This window comes from Maniola jurtina, chromosome 10 (genome assembly GCF_905333055.1).
Source record: "Maniola jurtina chromosome 10, ilManJurt1.1, whole genome shotgun sequence".
NCBI lineage: Eukaryota > Metazoa > Arthropoda > Insecta > Lepidoptera > Nymphalidae > Maniola > Maniola jurtina.
In genome coordinates this window covers 2,438,817-2,460,710 of record NC_060038.1, presented here as the reverse complement: position 1 = coordinate 2,460,710, position 21,894 = coordinate 2,438,817, and the positions used below count along the sequence as shown (strand labels likewise).

Genomic DNA, 21,894 nt, shown 5'->3' with positions numbered 1-21,894 from the left:
AGTAAAAATATATGGACATTCAGATAATATACTTATTTTGTCAGTCAAAAAGTGTAAAGAAAAATTTTTAGGACTCTAAAATATTATTATGTATAGTAAAATTGATATTCATTCTGTGTTTAATACAAATATATATTTTATTTATTGCTTCCATTGTTATCATTATATTATAATTTTTAGTAATTTAACTACAATATTTTTTTTTTTATTTTTTCGAATTCCATTTTTATAAAATCGATCTTAATCCGAAAAGAGGAATTCCACGATATTGCCTAATAAGTGCGTGAGATTGCATTCTATTTTAATATATTGTATAAATACAAATATTAATAACACTAAATCATTTTTGACTATATTTATTATTTTTTAGGTCGATATTCACATTTGATTCAAAGGTCCTGATTCTCTTATCCATACTAATATTATAAATGCGAAAGTATGTCTGTCTGTCTGTCTGCTACTTTTTCACGGCCCAACAGTGTAACCGATTCCGACGAAATTTGGTACAGGGTTAGCTTATATCCCGGGGACGGACATAGGGTACTATTTATCCCGGAAAATCAAAGAGTTTCCACGGGATTCCTAAAAACCCATCCGCTTAACTGATTTGTATGAAATTTGGTACCGAGGTAGCTTGGGTCCCTGTAATTGACATAGGCAACTTTTTATCTCGGAAAATCAAACAGTTCCCACGGGATCTTTAAAAACCTAAATCCACGCGGACGAAGTCACGGGCATCCTCTAGTAGCATATAAATCGGAAAATTGTTTTTTTTAGTTGACCCTTTTTCATACAAGATTTGCAAAGTATGTCACAATGGAAAATACAATTACAATGCAATTACGAATTTCGTCGATTAAAACGTGGCACTGTTTTTTAAAGTGCCCATAAATCTATTTACACAGCACCAATATTTTCGTTAATTCAGAAGACAATAACAGTCAAGACGACTTTTGACGATTCTGGAGATTCTTTATTAAAAGTTTGTTCTGTAAATAAGATAGTTAGATTCCTTTACCCATAGCTAATATAGTCGAAAATTGTGTATAGTACGACAAAGTAGGTTTCTAGAAGATTCCTAGTGTTGTCTAATCGAGATTATTATAGGTATAGTACATAACTGAGTAGGCTCCTGCGGTAGTGGAGCGGTGCGGGAGGGAGACAGTTGTCATCGCACCCCTCCCGCACCGCTCCACTATTTCAGGACACTACCAGTTATGCGTTATGCCTGTTATTGTAGATTTTCTGGACATTCATTTAGAGAAAGGTGGTCACAAGTTTGAAAGTTATTACACTTAACACCTTTTTACTTTTAAAATTACGCGCGCCCAAGTTATTAGTAAGTCGCAGCCAGAAGGCAAATGGTTCCAAGTTGGAGTAAAACTTTGCCTCTGACTCCTAAATCCGCTACCAAGGCCGAAAGTTTTGGTTTAGTAAGTGTCCTGAAGATTTGGGTCAGTGTTGTAAACTTGTGTGGCAAAAGGCCAGGACAATTGAAGATGCAAAAATGTAGCAGGTGAGGAAGAAAATCTACATTTTGTTGGCATTAGTAACACTCTGAACATTGTCTGTGTCGCGTATTGTGTGGCTAGGCGGTGCGTGGCTGGGCAGCGCGCTGGGCGGTCATCGGACTAGACTAGGAGGCAAATATGCTAGTAAGTATAATGAAGCTGGTTTCCTAAATCCGTTGCCAAGGCCAAAAGTATTTAGTTGAGAAAATATTAGTAATGTGAGCCGATGAGGAAGAAAATCTACGTTAAAGTTACTGGCATTAGTAAGTCCCCTGCAGATCGGTAGCGCCTGTATGGTGCGTGGCTGGGCAGCGCGCAGGGCGGTCACCGCACGCGGCCGGAGGGCGAGCGCAGGTGCGAGCGGATGTAGCCGGTGCGATAATCCACAGTGTCTCTGCTGCGGCCGCCATTTTCTGAGCCGCGCTGTCGCCGTCGGCTCCATCTAACAAAACGGAATCTAAGATCAAACCTCACTATTGCCATCTATTGCAATGCAGAAATCGGGTAAACCTATTATTATATCCAAACAGGGTATTAAACCCATACCCCTTTGGTTTCTACACGGCATCGTACCGGAACGCTAAATTGCTTACATTACGTTACCATCCTATCGGCACGGCTTTGCCGGTAGGGTGGTAACTAGCCACGGCCGAAGCCTCCTAGCAGACAAAGTCATTTAACTTTCAGTTTACAAAGTCAGATAACTGTCTCAGCAGGTCTCACCTCAGCAGTCTCATGATGTAGTCGGGCCAGTTGTCGGGGAACATGACGAGCAGGAAGCCGACGGTGATCAGTATGATGCCTGCCAGCTTCATCCCCTCGAACTCCACGCCGTACAGGATCACGTCCAAGGCTGACGAACAAATTGAACTTGAAACCCCGGTCAAGTGCGAGTCCGCTCGCACACGAAGGGTTTCGTACCATCGTACAAGACATAACACTTCTTAATTTTTAACCGACTTCAAAAAAGGGGGAGGTTCTCTATTCGATCAACTGAATGTTTTGGCTCAAATATTTTAAAAACCTGTGAGTTTCAGATTTTTACTTAACAACACCACATACAAGAGGATAGCGTGACACTTCACAAGATGGCGGTGTTAGTTCCGATTTTGGCCACACGCCAAAAAATCCTTGTCGCATTATATATTTCAATAAAAAAAAAGACAATACTTACTACCAGAAACAGGAACCGCAGTAATGAGCCCGAGCGACACAAATATATTGTACGTCATGAGATTGCCGAACTGGTACACCAAGTGGAAAACTGCAACAAGAAATTTTTCTGATCAAAATTTAAAAAAGTTAATATATTTATTTCATTAACTTTTTTCATTTGATACTCGAAAAGTATCTACAAGTGTGACTAGTCTAATCTGAGTGTGCTTGGGATTAGTCTCACTCGCGAGTTCATAACATCTTGACCTATATTCCCGTAAGCTCTCGTCTTTCAAACTGAAAAACTGACGCATTTATTTTGAACGTGCGAGACCTTGGCATACTTTGAACAATGGACATGTTGTACATGATTTATTCAATCTTATCTTCTTGGATGTAAAATAAAACAGACAGACAGAAAAATTATAGCAAAATCATGCGAGCTCAAATTCAACTCACACCCAGGGAGTCCAGATTTTTAAAAGATCAGGGAGGGGGTGGGTGGTTACGAAGTTTGCTTACGAGGGAGGAAAGAGGTATAAAATTAGTAAAATTCTGCTCGCTATAATTCTTGAATGGCACCTAAGAAGTTGGCGGGCAGTAGCTGAATGAGAAAGATCACTTACCAAGCAGTGCAACACTGGCCAGTAGCAAAGGAATCCACGGCATTTGATGCTCGGGGACCTGCTCTGAGCCCGTGAGGTAAAGCGCCAGGCACACGGGCCACAGCAGCGTAGCGTTTACGATGCCCAGAATCGAGAAGAACAGCGCGCGCTGGCCCGTGTTCACCTCGCCCATCACTTTTCTGAATAGCACCTGGGGGAACAAATATTTCTCCTTTAAACTGCCTGATGTAAGAATTTTGTTCTTGTATTGTTGTTGTTTTCTTCTTGTAATTCTTAGGGTTTCAATTCAGGTGCAAGGCCAACTCGCACTTGGCCGATATTTTATATCAGCGATGAAGTGTTTTAAAATTTAAATCATCCCCAACAGGTCAAGGTTACCATAGTATTGCATTGAAATCGGGATCGAGTCCATAGAGCAAATTCAATAATATATTAATTATAGTTAGGAGCTAACTTTCATGTAACAGCTATTTGAATTTGAAACAGGTAAAAAGCTATCGTTTTTCAGCTTGACGTTATCAGTGATTTGGAACGTGTTTATATAGGGGCCGCGTGACAATCGTGGCCCACATACAGTTTGACACGCGATGTTAACGATCACAAACTCGTGTTTCATTTCATTCGAAAAGAAATTATACATATCTACGCAACTAAGTTAACCTTAATACTTACTTGGGAGAAAAGATTCCTGACTCTTGTTACAAAGTAAAGTAAAAGTTAAATTCTCTTTTTTGTACACCTTTACATAGAAATATAATTATAACAAAATAGACGTTTGTACAAAATGCACCCGTATCGCTAAAATAGCGACCTATTCCAGACAACCTTAGGGTAATCTATTTATACAATAATATATTGATATTGATATTTCGACACAGTTGCATAAATCGTAGTCGTGACGGGACTATGACTTATACAACTGGTTTATGCAAGGTGTGTAGCATAGCGGGAAGCGGGTGGATGAGGAAGGTCGAGGACCGTTGGTGGCGCGCTCTCGAAAATGCATATGCCCAGCAATGGAAGTATATACAATACAAATTCATAGAATAGAATGGAATAGAATAGAATAGATTTTTATTCAAATAGACTTTTACAAGTACTTTTGAATCGTCAAATAATTTACCACTGGTTCGGAATGCCGTTCCTACCGAGAACATTATGAACTTCTTTAAAGGACTTTTTTCAACGCCCTTGAATGCATATCACTCACGCAGTCGTGTCGCGTGGCTATATCGCGTGTTCTTATGTAACCATTACACAAACTTTACTAAACTTAGCTAAATAAAAAGTTCACTGATTAAGGCTTATTACAAAACGTTATTAAAAAACAAGCGCCAAGAGCTATTAAGTAGATTACATCATCAGCTAATCTTAACCTGTACCTAGATATAGTATGTCTTGTCTGTATAAAACTCGTCTTAGGAGTTGGCGTACATCTGTCAACTTGAATACAGAGAATTGAGCTCCAGCGTAGAACGTCATATCTATCGTTAAGACTGAAAAGTTAGCGACAATATACGTCCCATAGGTATGAGTGACAGAGACGACGCTCTACGCAGCGGATGCTGCCGGTTCTCTTTCTAAAATTCGTCGTGTAATTTTTTTGGCGGTTATAGTATCCGGCCGCGGAGTAGAGGTGGTTTTACTTCCAATAGCTACTAGAAGTAAATACTCGTACCTACTTATCGCTATCCCACTTCGACTGCCAAGCGAGAGACTGGGGTCCGATGTCTGGCTCTCCAGGTACATATCAATGCTGGAAAGCGATCTGGTCGTACCTCGAAAAAACAACCGTGTAATTTTTCCGAGATACAACCAACTTCATTGATTTTTGTATGTATTCATGTGCTCGGCAAACAACTTGAACCTTAAGCGGCGTAGAAATAGTTGGAGAATCCAGGAAGCAAGGGTGATTTATCAGCCAATGGCGGATCATCCCGCGGATTGATCAGCCAATCGCATGCACCTGCCATTTGCCAGCCAATCACGTCTATGTTCAAGTTGTTCACTGTATGAAAACTTACGTCTTACCTTAAATATAGCGAAGCCGGCAGCAGCGCAAGCCGACAGCACGACGCCGCCGAGCGTGGAGTTGCCCGTGATGCCGTCCATGTACGCCAGCAGCGCTATGCCGGTGTCGCACAGGATGGCTGCCACTATCTGTCGACGAATGTCATAGTTATAGACAAGTAAAAAAAGCCGGCCAAGTGCGAGTCGGACTCGCGCACCGTGGGTTCCGTACTCGGGTATTTTTTCGACATTGTGCACAATGAATCAAAAACTATTGTGCATAAAAATAAATAAAAATCTGTTTTAGAATGTGCAAATAAAGCACTTTCATATGATACCCCACTTGGTATAGTATTATCTTACTTTGATAATTTAAAAACATTTTTTTTAAATGATGTAACCACAAATTCACGGTTTTCGGATTTATTCCTTTACTTGTGCTATAAGACCTACCTACCTGCCAAATTTCATGATTCTAGGGCAACGGGAAGTACCCTATAGGTTTTCTTGACAGATACGACAGACAGACGGACGGACGGACGGACGACAAACAGACAGACAAAGTGATCCTATAAGGGTTCCGTTTTTCCTTTTGAGGTACGGAACCCTTAAAACGTCTTACTGACGTAAGAGCGGCTAATGCTATAGCCTAAGTCGGTCTACCCTACTGGTTTCAAAAGAGTACGCACGCTATTTCTATAGGTAAAATTTTGAAGTTTTCATACTCCTAAACCAAACTTTTTTTGTTCTGTTTGTTTAACAATAAGCTAATGGAGCCATGGATATCATTTTCATAATCAGTAATCAGCTGTGAAGAGGTATAATTACGCATTATTATACTATATATAGCTCGATTACCACTGACTCACTGACTCATTGACATAATTGTTCTCCTAGAAAGAGACGGAAAATGATATAATGATGTAGGGGAAATGTGTTCGGATGCGGGATTCGACTGGGGAAAAATTATGACATTTCAGAAAAACAAGATGGCGGCCGACGTGATTTTTGCAGCTCCGTTGTTTTCCAACCGATTTCGTTGAATTTTGCAATCTTTGAAGAAAATAGTAAACGATTACTGGGAAATGTCGAAAAAATTGAAAAAACAAGATGGCGGCCGAACCGTAGCGTTTTCAAAATTTTGATTTTTCGACCCCGAACCGCGGCGCCACAGATCCGAAACGCGAAATCGAAAATAATAATTTTTTTCTTGTTTTGCTTACAATGATCCTGAATTTTGACAGAACGGGAGTGATTTTTAAAAATTCAAGATGGCGGCTGTCATGGCGGCCGTTAAGTTAGAGGTACGAAAAAACGCAATTTTAAAAGTCAAATATCTCAAAGTTGGCAACATCGGAGCGATTCGGCTTCTATGAAGCGATTGTACGTATAGACTCGAGGTATAGATCGGTGGGAAAAAATTACCCCATTTTTAGGGAAATTTCAAGATTTTCGGGAAATTGTAAAAAATCGAAATACGGACTTTGTGCAAAATCAGAGTATGAGCGATTATGTGTTTTGCTCGTACAAATGACATTTGGGTATTTTTGTCGCTGGAGACTGGCAACACTGGAATTTATCAAAAAAAAAGTGATTTTCGACACGGTCTTTTTCACGGTATCCCCTTTCGTGTTGGTGCGAGTGAGAGGAAAGATTGAAACGTCATCGGGCGCGGTATATCCTGTAGTTAATAGGAAAATTATGAAACCGTGTAAAATCTTCCTGTGAAACGAGTTGACGGCCATTTTGTATTTTTTTTTATTTTTCGAAATTTTGACCACGTTTTTGAGGCAGTTGGCAACATTTTGGAAAGTCAAGATGTATCAATCGATTGTGTGACTCAACCAGCAGTATCGAATTATGTAAACAGTGCTGCCACATTTGGGGAGATTTTCGAGATTTTCCCCAAAAACTCCTCCTGTAAAATTTTGTATGAAAATTTTTTTTTTCACTGATGGTTTCGTATAGAAAACAAAAAAAAAATCGAGGAAAAATTTGGAAATAGCTGATGATCGAGGATGTCGGAGACGGGTGAAGGGTCCGCTCAAGGTATTGAAGATAGGTGGGGGGTGCTCGACCAAATGTCATTCATGACATCATCCAATTGCCAAAAAGCTGAAAAAAAATTCAAAATGGCGAAGAAAAGATGGCCGCCATACAAATTTCGCCGGCGTCCAGCTCGGAGGGTATAAAAGATAGAGGTGCGGTTTCTTGGCAAAAGAGGATCAGGATCCAAAGGTCTAATTGATGAATAGAAAAAAAATTCAAAATGGCGGAATTTATTTTCCCATACGTTTTGTATGGCGAATATTGAATGTCTCATTCTCCTAGAAAGAGACGGAAAACGATACGATAATGTAGGGGAGATGTGTTCGGGTGGGCGAGGCGAGTAGGGAAAAATTATGACATTTCAGAAAAACAAGATGGCGGCCTATATGATTTTTGTGACTCTTTTGTTTTCCAACCGATTTCATTGAAACTCGCAATCTTTGAAGAACGTAGTAAACGATTAATAGAAAAAGTGGAAAATTTTGGAAAAACAAGATGGCCGCCGTACAAATTTCGTCGGTGTCTATCTCGGAGGCTATAAAAGATGGAAGAGTGGTTTCTTGGCAAAAGATGATCAGGGTCCGGAGGTCTACTCAATGGAACAAACTCTGCATGCTCGCGGACCACTTTAGTGGTCCGCGCACCCACGCACCCTACTTTATTAACCTCAACTACCCGGTTTTTATAAAAAATGATATGGATGTCGTTTTCAGAGTTTCCCAGGGTGCTGATTTTGATAACGACATTTATTTTGAAATCCAAGATGGCGGTCATGCATTTTTTAAGAAAAAAATCGATATGGGTGTCGTTTTATGGTGTTTTTGGGGTGAATTTTGAATCTTAATAAATAAATTTGGTTTAGTATAATAAAGTTAACCCAACCACGTCACGCGAGCTGCTTTAGCAGCTCGCGCACCGAGCAAAACACTAGTTATACTATATATAGCTCGATTACCACTCACTGACTGACTGACTCATTGACATAATTGTTCTCCTAGAAAGAGACGGAAAATGATATAATGATGTAGGGGAGTTGTGTTCGGTTTCGGGAACCCTCTGGGGAAAAATTATGACATTTCGGAAAAACAAGATGGCGGCCGACGTAATTTTTGCAGCTCCTTTGTATTTTTAGGGACTCCGTTCAAATTCGCAACTATTAAAGAATGTAGTAAACGATTAATGGGAAATGTCGAAAAAATTGGAAAAACAAGATGGCGGCTGAGTCGTAGCGTTTCAAAATTTTTGATTTTTCGACCCCGAACCGCGGCGCCACAGATCCGAGACGGGGTAGTCGAGGATAATTATTTTTTCGTGTTTCGCCCACGATTATCCTGTATTTTGACAGAATGGGAGTGGTTTTTAAAAATTCAAGATGGCGGCTGTCATGGCGGCCGTTAAGTTAGAGGTACCAAAAATCCCAATTTTAAAATTAAATTTTTTCCCAGTCGACGACGTCGGACCGTTTCGGTTTCTATGAAGCGGTTGTACGTATAGACTCGAGGTATATATCGGTGGGAAAAAATTACCCCATTTTTAGGGAAATTTCAAGATTTTCGGGAAATTGTAAAAAATCGAAATAAGGACTTTGTGCAAAATCCGAGTATGAGCGATTATGTGTTTTGCCCGTACAAATGACATTTGTGTATTTTTGTCACCGGAGACTGGCAACACTGGAATTTATCAAAATAAAAGTGATTTTCGACATTGTCTTTTTTCAGGGACGATCATTTCGCGTGGGTGCAAGCGAGAGGAGAGATTGAAACGTCATCGGGAGCGGTATATCCTGTAGTTAATAGGAAACTTGTAAAATTATCTAATTTGCTTCTGCAAAAAGAGTTGGTGGCCATTTTGTATTTTCTTCAAATTTTCCGAAATTTTGATCACGTTTTTGAGGCAGTTGGCAACATTTTGGAAAGTCGACATGTATCAATCGATTGTGTGACTCAACCAGCAGTATCGAAATATGTAAACAGTGTTGCCACATTTGGGGAGATTTTCGAGATTTTCCCCAAAAACTTCTCCTGTAAAATTTTGTATGAAATTTTTTTTTTCACTGATGGTTTCGTATAGAAAACAAAAAAAAAATCGAGGAAAAATTTGGAAATAGCTGATGATCAAGGATGTCGGAGACGGGTGAAAGGTCCGCTCAAGGTATTGAAGATAGGTGGGGGGTGCTCGACCAAATGTCATTCATGACATCATCCAATTGCCAAAAAGCTGAAAAAAAATTCAAAATGGCGAAGAAAAGATGGCCGCCATACAAATTTCGCCGGCGTCCAGCTCGGAGGGTATAAAAGATGGAGGTGCGGTTTCTTGGCAAAAGAGGATCAGGATCCAAAGGTCTACTCGATGAATAGAAAAAAAATTCAAAATGGCGGAATTTATTTTCTCATACATTTTGTATGGCGAATATTGAATGTCTCATTCTCCTAGAAAGAGACGGAAAACGATACGATAATGTAGGGGAGATATGTTTTGAAGCGCGATATGAGTAGGGAAAAATTATGACATTTCAGAAAAACAAGCTGGCGGCCTATATGATTTTTGCAACTCTTTTGTTTTCCAACCGATTTCATTGAAACTTGCAATCTTTGAAGAATGTAGTAAACGATTAATAGAAAAAGTGGAAAATTTTGGAAAAACAAGATGGCCGCCGTACGAATTTCGTCGGTGTCTATCTCGGAGGCTATAAAAGATGGAAGAATGGTTTCTTGGCAAAAGATGATCAGGGTCCGAAAGTCTACTCGATGGAACAAACTCTGCATGCTCGCGGACCACTTTAGTGGTCCGCGCACCCACGCACCCTACTATATTACCCTCAACTACCCCGTTTTTACAAAAAATGATATGGATGTCGTTTTCAGAGTTTTCCAGGGGCTGATTTTGATAACGACATTTATTTTGAAATCCAAGATGGCGGACATGCCTTTTTTAAGAAAAAAATCGATATGGGTGTCTTTTTATGGTGAATTTCGGGGTGAATTGTGTATTTTAATAACTCGATTCGGTTGAATACAATAAAGCTAAACATTACCACGTCACGCGAGCTGCTTTAGCAGCTCGCGCACCGAGCAAAAGCTAGTTTATAATATAAGTATAGATCGTAATACAACAAAAAATAATCAATTTATCAATGACTAAATTAATCCTAACGCAGGATATGTTGGTGTACGCTAGCGCTACCACGTCCGTAGAGACGAGGATCCTCAGAGTCTGTGTACTTTGGCATCAATACTTTACCCTAATACCATCACACTGCTCATGCAAGATGACTCAAGAGAGCAAGCATTATGTTGGTGGCGAAGAGCGCTAAAATATCCGTATATATCCATACTAATATTATAAATGCGAAAGTGTGTCTGTCTGTCTGTCTATCTGTCTGTCTGTCTGCTACCTTTTCATGGCCCAACAGTTTAACCGATTCTGACGAAATTTGGTACAGGGTTAGCTTATATCCCAGGGACAAACATAGGCTATTTTTGATCCCGGAAAATCAAAGAGTTCCCACGGGATTCCTAAAAACCCATCCGCTTAACCAATTTGTATGAAATATTGTAGTGAGTTAGCTTGCGTCCCTGTAATTGACATAGGAAAATCAAAAAGTTCCCACGGGATCTTTAATAACCTAAATCCACGTGGACGAAGTCGCGGGCCTCCTCTAGTATAGCATATTACATCAGCGTCAATACTTACCCTAACACCAACAAACTGCTCATGCAGGATGACCCAAGAAAGCAAGTATACGCAGGATACGTTGGTGGCGAAGAGCGCTACCACGTCCGTGGAAAGGAGGATCCTCAGAGAATATGTGTACATGTAGATCGTCACCACCCATAGCAGGCAGAACAAGCCGCAGCGGCTTAGAAAGCGGGCTGTGGCAACGATAAAGATTGTTAGTAAGGTTAGTCAGTTATAGCCACAGAATTCAGAATAGGTATAGAAGTGGTAAACAACAGTGAGCATATCTCCGCGCTGATGTCTAAAACATCAACACGCGTCTCACACGACATATTACACATCTAGAAGAGATAACTATCTACTTCTTTTTGACATAATATAAATGGTGTCTATTCTGATGTCTTTCCCTAAATTAAAAGAGTTCTGCATCTTTTTCTTTTTAATATTAGCAATATTAAAAAGAAAAAGATTAGTTTAGTTTTAGTGTTACTCAACAACTATTAATTTATCTACTCAAGACTAGAACCAGTCATGAGGTCTGGCAAAATATTAATTTAAGTTTATCTGTCCTTTTCTTATTATATTAGTAAGAAAAAGATGTGAATACTCTAAAGTTAGTTGCTATTAGAATCAGTACTAACTACCAATATCATTGTAGAGATTACTTTTTAAGCGATAAAGCCGTTAGTTACTTTTTGTTTTATGGTTTACAATAAAATATTAAAAATAGTAAAGTGTAATTCATTCATTCATCAGTTATAATAGCTTACCAAATGTAAATCCCTTATCTTTGAAGTCGGTGAAGGCGTCGGAAACGATGGTGTTGGCGGACTTGCACTTCTTGTGGATGAGCATGATGATGATGTAGAGCGGGTAGAAGAGGATGAGCCAGTTCGTGCAGAACCACGCCGTGAAGAAGGGCGCATTGTAATGGTGCTGCACCAAACATATATTTTTTATTTTATGTTTATTAGGGTACCTCAAAAGGAAAAACAGAATGCTTATAGGATCACGTGGTTATCTGTCTGTCTGTCTGTCCGTCCGTCTGTCATGTCTGTCAAGAAACCTATAGGGTACTTCCCGTTGATTTTCACTGATTGACACTGATACCAGATTAGTATCTACATTGCAACCGTACGAAGTCGGGGCAGGTAGCTAGTAATAAACTAACTCATACTCACATGTGTGCGAATCCTAGAAGTAAAATTATTATTAACAGTAGACTCTGTAGTTATTGAGCTGTCTGCATGAGAGTAGTTCTGGAGGTACATGTACTTGATGCAGTGCGTCACTGTGACCCAGGCGGCCACTACGGTGGTGGTGACACAGAGGCCATAGTATATCTGCAAAATCAAAATGAATGGGAGATGGTGCCATATTACCTAATTCAAATCCTAACAGCCACAGGTTGGCACCTCCCACTAATTTTGTACTCTCTTTGTGCATTGTATTGTGAATTGTTGAAGATTGTTACCCCTATTTATTAATCACAAAATGATAGGAATATTTTTGGGATAACAATGCGATTAGTTCCCTGACCCTTCCAAATACTCCACTAAGAGAATGTGACTCTTAGGTTTTGCAATTATTATCAAATAGCAGCTGATGATAATACCATAGTTTAATGTGCTCTCCAATGCATGAAGAAATGTAAAGGCGTAACATGTTAAAGTTTTTTGTTCTGTTGTGTACTTGGTTAATTTTCAGAATTAGTGTAGTACCAAATTGTATGCCATTCTCAGTCTTTTGAATGCAGAGTCTGAATTATTCAGACTGGAATTCGATGTTGAGGCAGTTTAAGAAAATAAGAATTAAGAAAATAAGAATTTAATACATGACATTGAATTCTTTTTAAATTTTTTGATGAAAAAACCAACCTTCTTGGCCACCTTCGAACAACAGGATCGCGGGCATTTTTTATCACGTAATTGGCGCTCCTCATCCTGACTACTGCCCGCAGACTCGCTGTAGGCTTGCTGGAGTGAAGGCTGAGTTGTCAAGGGAGGTGCTGAAGACACAGAAGTTTGGGGCGTGAGCGGTGCGCGGGGACTCAAGGGCGTCGGAGGCCCATTGGGGCGCTCCCTCTCTACATCTCCCTGGTCGCTCGCCACCTCGTCCGTGGTTATTATAACAGAAGGCGTACGAACTCTCTTCGGATTAAAAATAGTAGGCACGTCGCCATCCCTAGCCATATTTATCAACAACGGCTATGTACACATCTTTATCACCAGCTCTTCATCGTACAAAATACGTGGAAACATCAAACACTAAATTCAATTTACAGCTGGTCGAGCTGCAAATTTCTATGCCTAAGAACCTGACGATTTTTATATCTCAACCACATTTCGTATATATTTTAGTAAGACACAGCACAAAGTTTAATTTAATAAATTCGTGTAGAAGATACTTCTCCAATCAAGTGAGCGTGAAAATCGTGAAAAATAATACAAATATTTTCCGACCATTTTCTTCTTTTCCCGACCCAGCAGTGTTGCCACAGCCAGGGCCCTCTAAAGTCCCAGTATATACCTATAGTCTATGCTCTGCTCAAAAGTTCTAGTAATAAAGTATAAGGACGTGCTAGAGACTTGTGGCAAACAACAAACAGCAAACATCGGCAAAAAGTGTTGGCAAGTATACTTTTGACATGACAGCAATTGACCCTAGCCTAGAGTTAAAGTGGCGCGTGAGAAAATATAAAAAAGTAACTCATTATTCTAAAAAGTTACGACAAGGTTGGGACCTACAAAAAATGTAACTAATTCACCATCTGGCAACACTGCGACCCACAGAAAACAAAAAGCCACAGAGAACACAGGCAAAATGACACAGATTACAATCTACAGCGGTACACGTAACTTTATACCATAACTCGTAACTAATTTCAGGCCAGCCAACATAATGCGTACTGTACTTGCTTGACAGCTACATGCTAGATCAATGTTATTTGGTCTGTGATGCTAGAAAACAAAGGAACCTCTGTCTACGGAAGGAACGGAAAACCCTTGGATGAATAGGAAAACCATAAAACCATACGGAAAGACTATCTCACAAACATAGACAAACTGCCTATTTTTTTAATCATTTGGCTTTCCAGCCTACGATTCTTGTTTTTGATTCTTTAGGTACCTTAGAAATCTCACGATCTCTGAGAACGATTTCACTTTTACGTTGGCAGTTTCTTTTGATTTATTCTAGACCTAATTACTACATAATAAAAATTTCATTCCATGTCTAATTCTGGTCTACAGCAAAATTACATTTTACATGAAACTGTGCGATGTATTTTACTGTACTCGCTCACGAAATATTATATACCTAATTACTTGTAAAGTTAGGTCATAGTTACTATCTTTATTCTTTATAGCTCAATATCTTGGATTGGATGAATTGACCTCCTGTTGTTCATTTTTTTTTTCTCGTTCGTCTGGCTTTACAAAGATTAGCCAATGTCAAGTTTGTAGTTATTTGTAACAAGTTAGTTAAACTATATAAGTATGGACCCCGTCTGTGCCGGCGCTCGCCGACATACGCACGGTATAGTTCAGTCAATCTGGCGAAAAAAAGGCCTTAATGGGGAAAAAATAACCCTGTGACGAAACTTGGGGGACTGATAGAGGATGGTAAGAGAAAGTCTTGAGTGCGGTCGGCCACCCCCCACCTACTCAAGGTTTCGAGAAAACTCAAAAAAAATTTGAATTGCATTTATCTCGAAAACTACGCATTTTACAGCAAAATTTATTTGAAAAAAAAAATGTAGAGGCCATTAAGATCTACAATTTATCTCATTGCACCAATGCTGTACGACAAAAAATGCGCGCGCATTCAAAAAAAACCCGACTTCAAAAACCAGGCACAAACACTAAATTTCAAATACTATAGTTAGGCACATTTTTATAGGAAAGACCATAGACATTTTATTTTGCAGACCATAGACCAGTGAATTCCAAACCCGAAAAAAGTTAAAAATTGTCTATAAGAGGAAAGTGGAAACTCGCATTTTTTGGAGCAGATGGCAGCAGTGCAGAGTGCAGCACGCAGCACCAGCAGCACAAAAAAGTTCAGAATCGAATCACCAGAGGGAGATAATTGGTTAGCCTACTTGAAGCATCCGGGAACCTCGCCATAGTAGTAGACATGGCGGGTATCAGCCTGACTAAATGACGAAATAAATTTGTTTGATATTATAAGACCGTGTTAATTTGATAGAGAAAGTGTTTATACTGAAAGACTAATTAAGTTAAATTGTATTAGGACAAAAATGCAGAATGTCGGACAGTCTGAAAACCGAAATATCGATAAGGTGAATGTGCAACTTGATGTGGTAAAATCGTCCACTCCTCAGAGTTCGGCTTCGAGTCCGGCCAAATCTGAAACCGAAACGTATTCAGGAGCGCCTGCCAAATACATGACAGACTCTTCAGAAAGCGAGGATGACTCTGTATCCGAGGTAAAAACGTGTTTTGTTTTCGGCAGAGGCGGTGGCAGTCGTAAGGGATTGTGATTTTGTACCGCTAAATGCTGCAAGGGACATCTTGTAGACGAGTGACCATTCAATTTCTTTTCTCTACGAAATTATCTTTGCATCAGTTATAATTGCCTATAAAAGTTCGTAGCGCGCTGCTAAGAATTTTTTTTACTTTGTCGTTACGGTACAAGTTGCTTGCCAAATATTCCGTAAAACGTCAGAAAGTCATAGGTACATACGTCCTACTGAGTAATGCATGAAATTATTTATGCCAGCCGCTCCTAGACGGTATTCAATTGATTCTTTGTAATTCTACGATGCGGGCGAAGTCGCCGTAAGACACTTTTCATTGTCTATTTGTGTTTTGGATGGGGCTCGATCATGGTGGCCATGTTTCCTAAATCACATGCACTCAGTCGATCCGAAGTGCTGAATAGTGTTTTCGTTGCGTTTATGCGATACGATCGTGTGAATTATATAAGTAGTGTGTGGAATAGTTGCAAATGTCGTAGACGATGTTGTGTTTTGTGTCGTCACGCGTACACGGGTCGGTCGCGATTCGCGCAAAGATGTTGGTTACTGATGAATTACAAGGACCATTTTCAGTAACAATTAGCCGTAAGGTCGCCCTCGCGCACCACTCTGCCAGTATGTCTCACATATTTCTCATTGGTGTTGTAGATCTTGCTGGCTTGTTTGTGCCTTAGCAGGCCAGACCTGTTGGTAAGTGGAAGATGCCGGGTGCGGACACTGAGCTTCACAAACACCAATTGCTGTCGCAGTCTGAGTGGTCCTTACTGTTAACCTGCATAGTGTGTGCGAGATGGACAAATTCCAAAGTCACATAATGTTTTGTTTTAACTTTGAATGGTCCTTGTGATTCTAACATTTTTCATGTAATTGGATTTGTTTTTGAAGTTTTCATAGTGCTTTTTGTGCCCTTTATGTTTTCTAACCTATTTGTGTACTAAAATTCTCTGTCAGCTGTTTTACTGGCTTAGAAACTCAATTGGGACTAACCCATAAGCTATACCCAGTGAACAAAGAGTGATATTAGTGACTAGTACAGAGAAAACATTTGCATAGTTCACATTTGTTGATAAATGATAATACAATAATAACAAAATAAAGCATGTTTGTTTATGTTACTAACTGATTTGCTGCTGCAAATTTTGATTTCCTATCAAATAAACACATTTTAAAACTCATACTTAATTAGAGATTTATTATATTGCTACACACTTGCACTAGGTGCCCATATCCTACCTTTAAAAATTGACATTGTGTTAATATGAATACATACAAGTATATGAAATATGCATCTATAGAAAAAGTTATAAACTATGGTTATTTCTACATCAATTTGCATTAATATTCCTTAATTTTACTTTAATTTATAATTTTCTTATTTCTTATAACATTTTGTAATATAAATGCAGGCGGAGATGGAAGAAGAAGGTTGTGCTGCCGTGCCATCCGATTTTCTACTCTCCCACGATGACCCCGAGCGGACTGTTGATCCTGACATGCAGGCCCGACTTGAAACCCTCCTTGAAGTAGCTGGTAAGTCCTTGCTAATTAAAAGAAGCTAATCTTATTTCTTATTTAGTTTTATGCAATCTCTATACTAAATTGACCTATTATTATCACACTGAAATTAATAATCAAACTGTTAATCTGTCGATAACTTAGCAACATTGATAAAATGTCAAAATTTGTATATTGACATATAACAACATTCCTAAGTTATGGATTACAGATTGATTATTAATTTTGGTGGTATTGGTCTAAAATAGTGTTATCTCTTTCAAAATGTTGCCTGTGGGAAAGAATAGCACTACTTTGAGACCTAGACCTTGAATTTACATAATTGCATAAGCAAATCAGTACCAATATGTTATCTTAACATAACCCAATAGACAAAATATATTCCCTGTAAGCATTAAAAGTATGCAGAAAATAAAATGCTTACACTAACTCATTTTATTAAGCACTTTTTTTGTACTTCTATTCTATCCTATCTTCTGCACTTGTCTAAAACTTGTGCCTCCACGGAACACCAGCGCTTTGCCTGTGGTCCCACCACTCATATTAGAAAGTGCTGATTGGAGTCCATTTTAAGACTACATATTATCCATTTTGTGTCTATTTATTCATCTGTGCCTTTTTCTATAAGTGTGGTCCCAAAAATCCTTTTTCTTTCTTTCAAAATTCTTTCACAAAATTCACAGTAACATACTATATTAAAGCAGTAAATCACATTAAAAATAACAAAGTCATCTATGATAAAGCCTTCTATACAATTTGATTTACTGTACATACATCATTTAGGCACTTACATAAAATTGATTTTGAATAGGCTCTCAATCTCAATGAATATTAACACCACCTGAATATTATTTGGATGCCCAAGACCCTGCATATTTGATACTCAGTTTTAAGATAATTTTTTTTTAATTAAAAGTTCCATTGCGACTAATACTATTTATTGTACGTAATCTCTAAATTGAATGCTCTAAATCAGATGCTATCCTTTTTCACAAGATACACTATGATAGGGATAGCAACACATTTAGTCCTATCATTTTAGTTTGGCTTAGAAATTGTGTACATAACATAATAATAATAATTAGCCACATATTATTTATTACATTAACCTGCTAAACTTGTATATCCAATCAAAATGTTTGCCATCTATACAATCATATAAGACAAAATCTCAACACTTGTGCCTTATTAGTAAAAAAAGATATGCCAAGACTAAAGCATATCGCAGTAATTCCTATGGTGACCCTTATGGACAAGTGTTTTGTGAACTCTGAGGTTTCATTGAAAACTTGTAACTTTACACCAAAGCTAAATCCATAGGTTTTTGGTACTACAGTATCACATCAAAATGTAGAGTTTTCATGTCATCATGTGGATATTATGTGCTATATAATAGGAAATCTTAGATTTCATTAAAAAAACTTGTAACAGCTATACCTCAGGTCAAACCCAAACCCTGGGATAAAGATGCACTCACTTTCAACTATATGACCATCAAAGCTTCTCTATCTTATCAGATAAGCAACTAACATAGTTATTGTAGACAATCACTATCTGGTGCCACAAACCTTTTACCATAACTGTGCTAAGACCTTTCATATTTTAATTCAGTGACCTGTGACAAAGCAATAATAGTTTTATATTGTTGTGTTTATTATTTAGAGCTAAAACTTGAGTGTTTACTTGCAGTTTTTTTTAGGCTCCATATTATATTCATCAATTCATGTGTCATTTTGTGTTCACTTTATTTCAAGTCCAAAAATCTCTTATTAGGTAGTGTATACAAAAAAAAAATTACTGACTACAGCTCAAACGGCTTGGTTTAGGAACTTAAAAATTGGCAGTTTTTCTCTATAATTCAATTTTAATAAGGTAATTCCCTAGTGAGAAAAATATTTGAGATCTTAGAAAACCTTAATCCAAGTGAATGAAACTTCACAATGTCCCCTATACAAATGTTGTTAGGTATTCTTCACTAATTCAGTCCTTACCTTGCAATTCCCATCTTACCAGTGAGTACATAGGGCACTCAGCTATCGCTATTGAAGCAGATTTCTTGCTCACCAAACTCTAGATTATGGCTCCTTTTCTATTTAAATTAAATTAAAATTAAATTAAAATTTTATCTCCTAATTTATTTACAAAAATAAAATAACAGAAATGACAAAAAAAATGTCATTATACCATCCATGGTATGTGCCTTGGCTTGTTTGAAGAAAAGAGTGTATATGTGTGTAAGAAGTGTAAGATTTTATAAGACTAAAAAATATTAAGTACAGGTGCCAGATTTTTTTTAGTAGTATTTGCTTTTCGGTGTGGAATCATGTGATTCTGTTGCTACACTGAAAATATGCATTGAAAGTTCTTTGATCCTAACTTTCTTTGCAAGAACACAATAGATGGCGTTTAAAACGGTAGCGAGAGTAATATTCAAACCTCATACATACCTTATATTATAAAATGTGAAAGTGTGTCTGTTTGCTAATTTTTCACGGCCCTAGGCTACTTTTTGTCCTGGAAAAAAAGAGTTCTCACAGGATTTTTAAAAAACCTGAATCCACATGGACGAAGTCACAGGCATCATGACTAGTTTTATACCGTAAAATCGAAGAGTTCCCACGGGATTTTTTTTAAACCTAAATCCATCATACGAAGTTGTGGGTGTGATCTAGTTCTTTGTTTAATGTACTCCAAACTTGTTAGGTTGTCCAAGACAAAAATTTACTTGAAACATATCAAATGTCTAAACCTATAGGACTAACCTATGATGGCTGAAATTGGATTATAACTAGATTAGGGCCAGTTCTTAAAGTTTCTTTCAGTGTTGATTTTAAATAACATCTTTACTAATCTACTTAAGTCATTTGGGCATATGTAAATCTTGAAGTAACAAGTCAAATGCCATCCTGGTCTACTGGGAACATTATAAAATGTTGTCATTCAGTTAATACTGATTTAAGCGAGCATCTAATTGCTCACTGAAAGCGCAAATGCACCCTATATTATAGGGCCTATACCCAAACAGCTGGACATAATAATTCTAGGTTGATCCTTATTTATGTTGTAAACATAAACAAGTGGATGCGTAGTATTTTTGTATTTAAAAATTTAACCAATACATCATCATGTTGTATTAGTTCTGGAATGTGCGTGCGCCGTGCTACGTCACTGCTAAGCAACAACTAAGTATGAGTGAGGGCAAACAGTTCAAACAAATGGTCCAAGTCATAAGACATTCTGACTTCTCTTTGATATTTTAAATAATACTTGGCTGAGTTTGTTGTGGATTTCTTCTCAGACCAGGGTACGTTTCGAACGCTCCTAGCTTTATTTTTAAGTTTAACTCAATAATAAAAAATATTATTATTAGATACACCAATATTAGTCAAGTACCTACATATGTTAAAAGTGTTATTATAATCAATGTCCAAACTGGTTTTGCTACATGTGGTTGTTGTCATGGAAAAAAACGTATAAGGATCGATTAATTTTTAGATAAGCATGATATAACAACTAAAATGTTTTTTCGCTTCTATAGGGAATAGCGTAAACATAATGCTGGTATTATTTCATACCAAAAATTAATAAATCATATCTTTTGTTTATGATTACGAAGCTCTCAAACTGAAGAGGTAGGTATAGTTTTAATAACTTTTTCTTGTACCAGCTGTACCTACCAACTGCGCCCGCTTGGATTAAGGTTTTTAAAAATACAGTGGTAACTTTGATTTATTTGTGGGATGAAATGCCTATGTTCGTCTTCATACCTGTTAAAATTGGTTAACAGATGGGCCCTTAAAAGGTAACAGACTGACAAATGGTGTTACATTCGCATTTATAATATTAGTATGGTTGGAAATTGAATCGCTAGTGCTTATGTTTTGTTCGTGCGGCTTCCCCATACCAATTGACGAGCGGAGCGTCGAGTGGTGCCGCATACGTTCGACTTTAGGCAAGTCGCAGCTCGGCCCGTCCGCCAGCCAGATGTTCGTTGCGCAAACAACGCGATTTCCACTATTTTATGGTTTTAGATTATAATATCTAGAGTCTAGACAATATTTTACTACCAAATAACGGATTTTTAACACTCATACGTGTGTGGACTGTTTTTTGCTGTTTTCAGGGTGCATGTATAAGTATCTGTGTATGGTAGTTTCTTTATTCTAACCGTAACTTCTAAATGCCTGAAGAGATTTGGTGGTACGGGGTATCCTTAGAATCCTTACATCGCATCGTCCCGAATGACATTGGCTATATTTTTTTTGGAAAAATTAAATATGGTGACTGTATGGCGCCATTGGCATTGATAAAGATGTACATTGATGTGGTCTTGTATCTCATAAGGGTTTGGTATTTTCCAAATATCGGCTATGGAACCTGAAAAAAGTGCAAGTGAAAAATGCGTAGCCCGCGTTGAACAAGAACGAATTAGTCATCGACGAAGTAGGCCCTTCTCGTTTTGACCCAAATTATCTTCGTCGTACTTATAGAAACTTTTTTTTAGAAAGGCTTCTTTCGGAAATCTGAGTGAGAAACCCTATAAAGAATTTTAGAAAAACTGCTAAAAAGAACGTTTTTTGTTTCTAAACATGATTGTTACGCGTCAAAACTTGGATAATGTTTATCGTTAGAAAAGTTTGTACATAATACCTACTTTTATGCCTATATTCTTCTTTAAATTAGTTCATTTAACCTACCCTGGAACTGCACGTATAATTCGGTTAGCTAAATTGGCAAGTTTAAATGACGTCATTATCATCACAACCCATCGCCACTGCGAATGCTCTCTCTAAGGGTCATAGCAGACACGATGATTTTAGCATCAGCAATCGGCGATTTAGTTGCTTTT

At 38.1% G+C, this 21,894-nt stretch overlaps 2 protein-coding genes across 18 annotated transcripts in view; one reads left to right on the top strand and one right to left on the bottom strand.

The window, feature by feature from the left end:
* Nucleotides 1-1,185: 1,185 nt before the first annotated feature.
* On the bottom strand, nt 1,186-13,514 carry LOC123869195 (putative thiamine transporter SLC35F3). Its single transcript, XM_045912000.1, has 9 exons — nt 12,907-13,514; nt 12,211-12,372; nt 11,800-11,965; nt 11,045-11,223; nt 5,324-5,452; nt 3,293-3,482; nt 2,686-2,775; nt 2,235-2,364; nt 1,186-1,953 (listed from the first exon to the last, which is right to left on the bottom strand). Exons 1-9 carry the CDS (start codon nt 13,219-13,221, stop codon nt 1,836-1,838), a joined length of 1,479 nt encoding a protein of 492 aa, XP_045767956.1. The 5' UTR covers nt 13,222-13,514; the 3' UTR covers nt 1,186-1,835.
* Nucleotides 13,515-14,984: 1,470 nt separating this feature from the next.
* The window catches only part of LOC123869185 (ankyrin repeat and KH domain-containing protein mask), a 56,381-nt gene continuing 49,471 nt past the window's right edge, over nt 14,985-21,894 (top strand). For 9 of the 17 annotated variants that reach the window (XM_045911973.1, XM_045911972.1, XM_045911967.1 and 6 more), the window contains exons 1-3: nt 14,987-15,479; nt 16,179-16,220; nt 16,937-17,060. In XM_045911973.1, the coding sequence (XP_045767929.1) occupies nt 15,291-15,479; nt 16,179-16,220; nt 16,937-17,060 (355 nt within the window). In that variant the 5' untranslated portion in view covers nt 14,987-15,290. Of the gene's footprint in view, nt 15,480-15,757; nt 15,832-16,178; nt 16,221-16,936; nt 17,061-21,894 lie in introns of those variants that run through there. The other 8 variants (XM_045911982.1, XM_045911976.1, XM_045911974.1 and 5 more) reach the window with 5 other exon arrangements.

Coding starts and splice junctions, on each gene's coding strand:
- LOC123869195 (XM_045912000.1), bottom strand. CDS start 13,221: ATGGCTAGGGATGGCGACGTGCCTACTATTTTTAATCCGAAGAGAGTT. Junction 11,224..11,799: donor AGATAAGGGATTTACATTTG/GTAAGCTATTAT, acceptor TCGTTGCCACAG/CCCGCTTTCTAAGCCGCTGC. Junction 2,365..2,685: donor TGCGGTTCCTGTTTCTGGTA/GTAAGTATTGTC, acceptor TTTGTTCGTCAG/CCTTGGACGTGATCCTGTAC.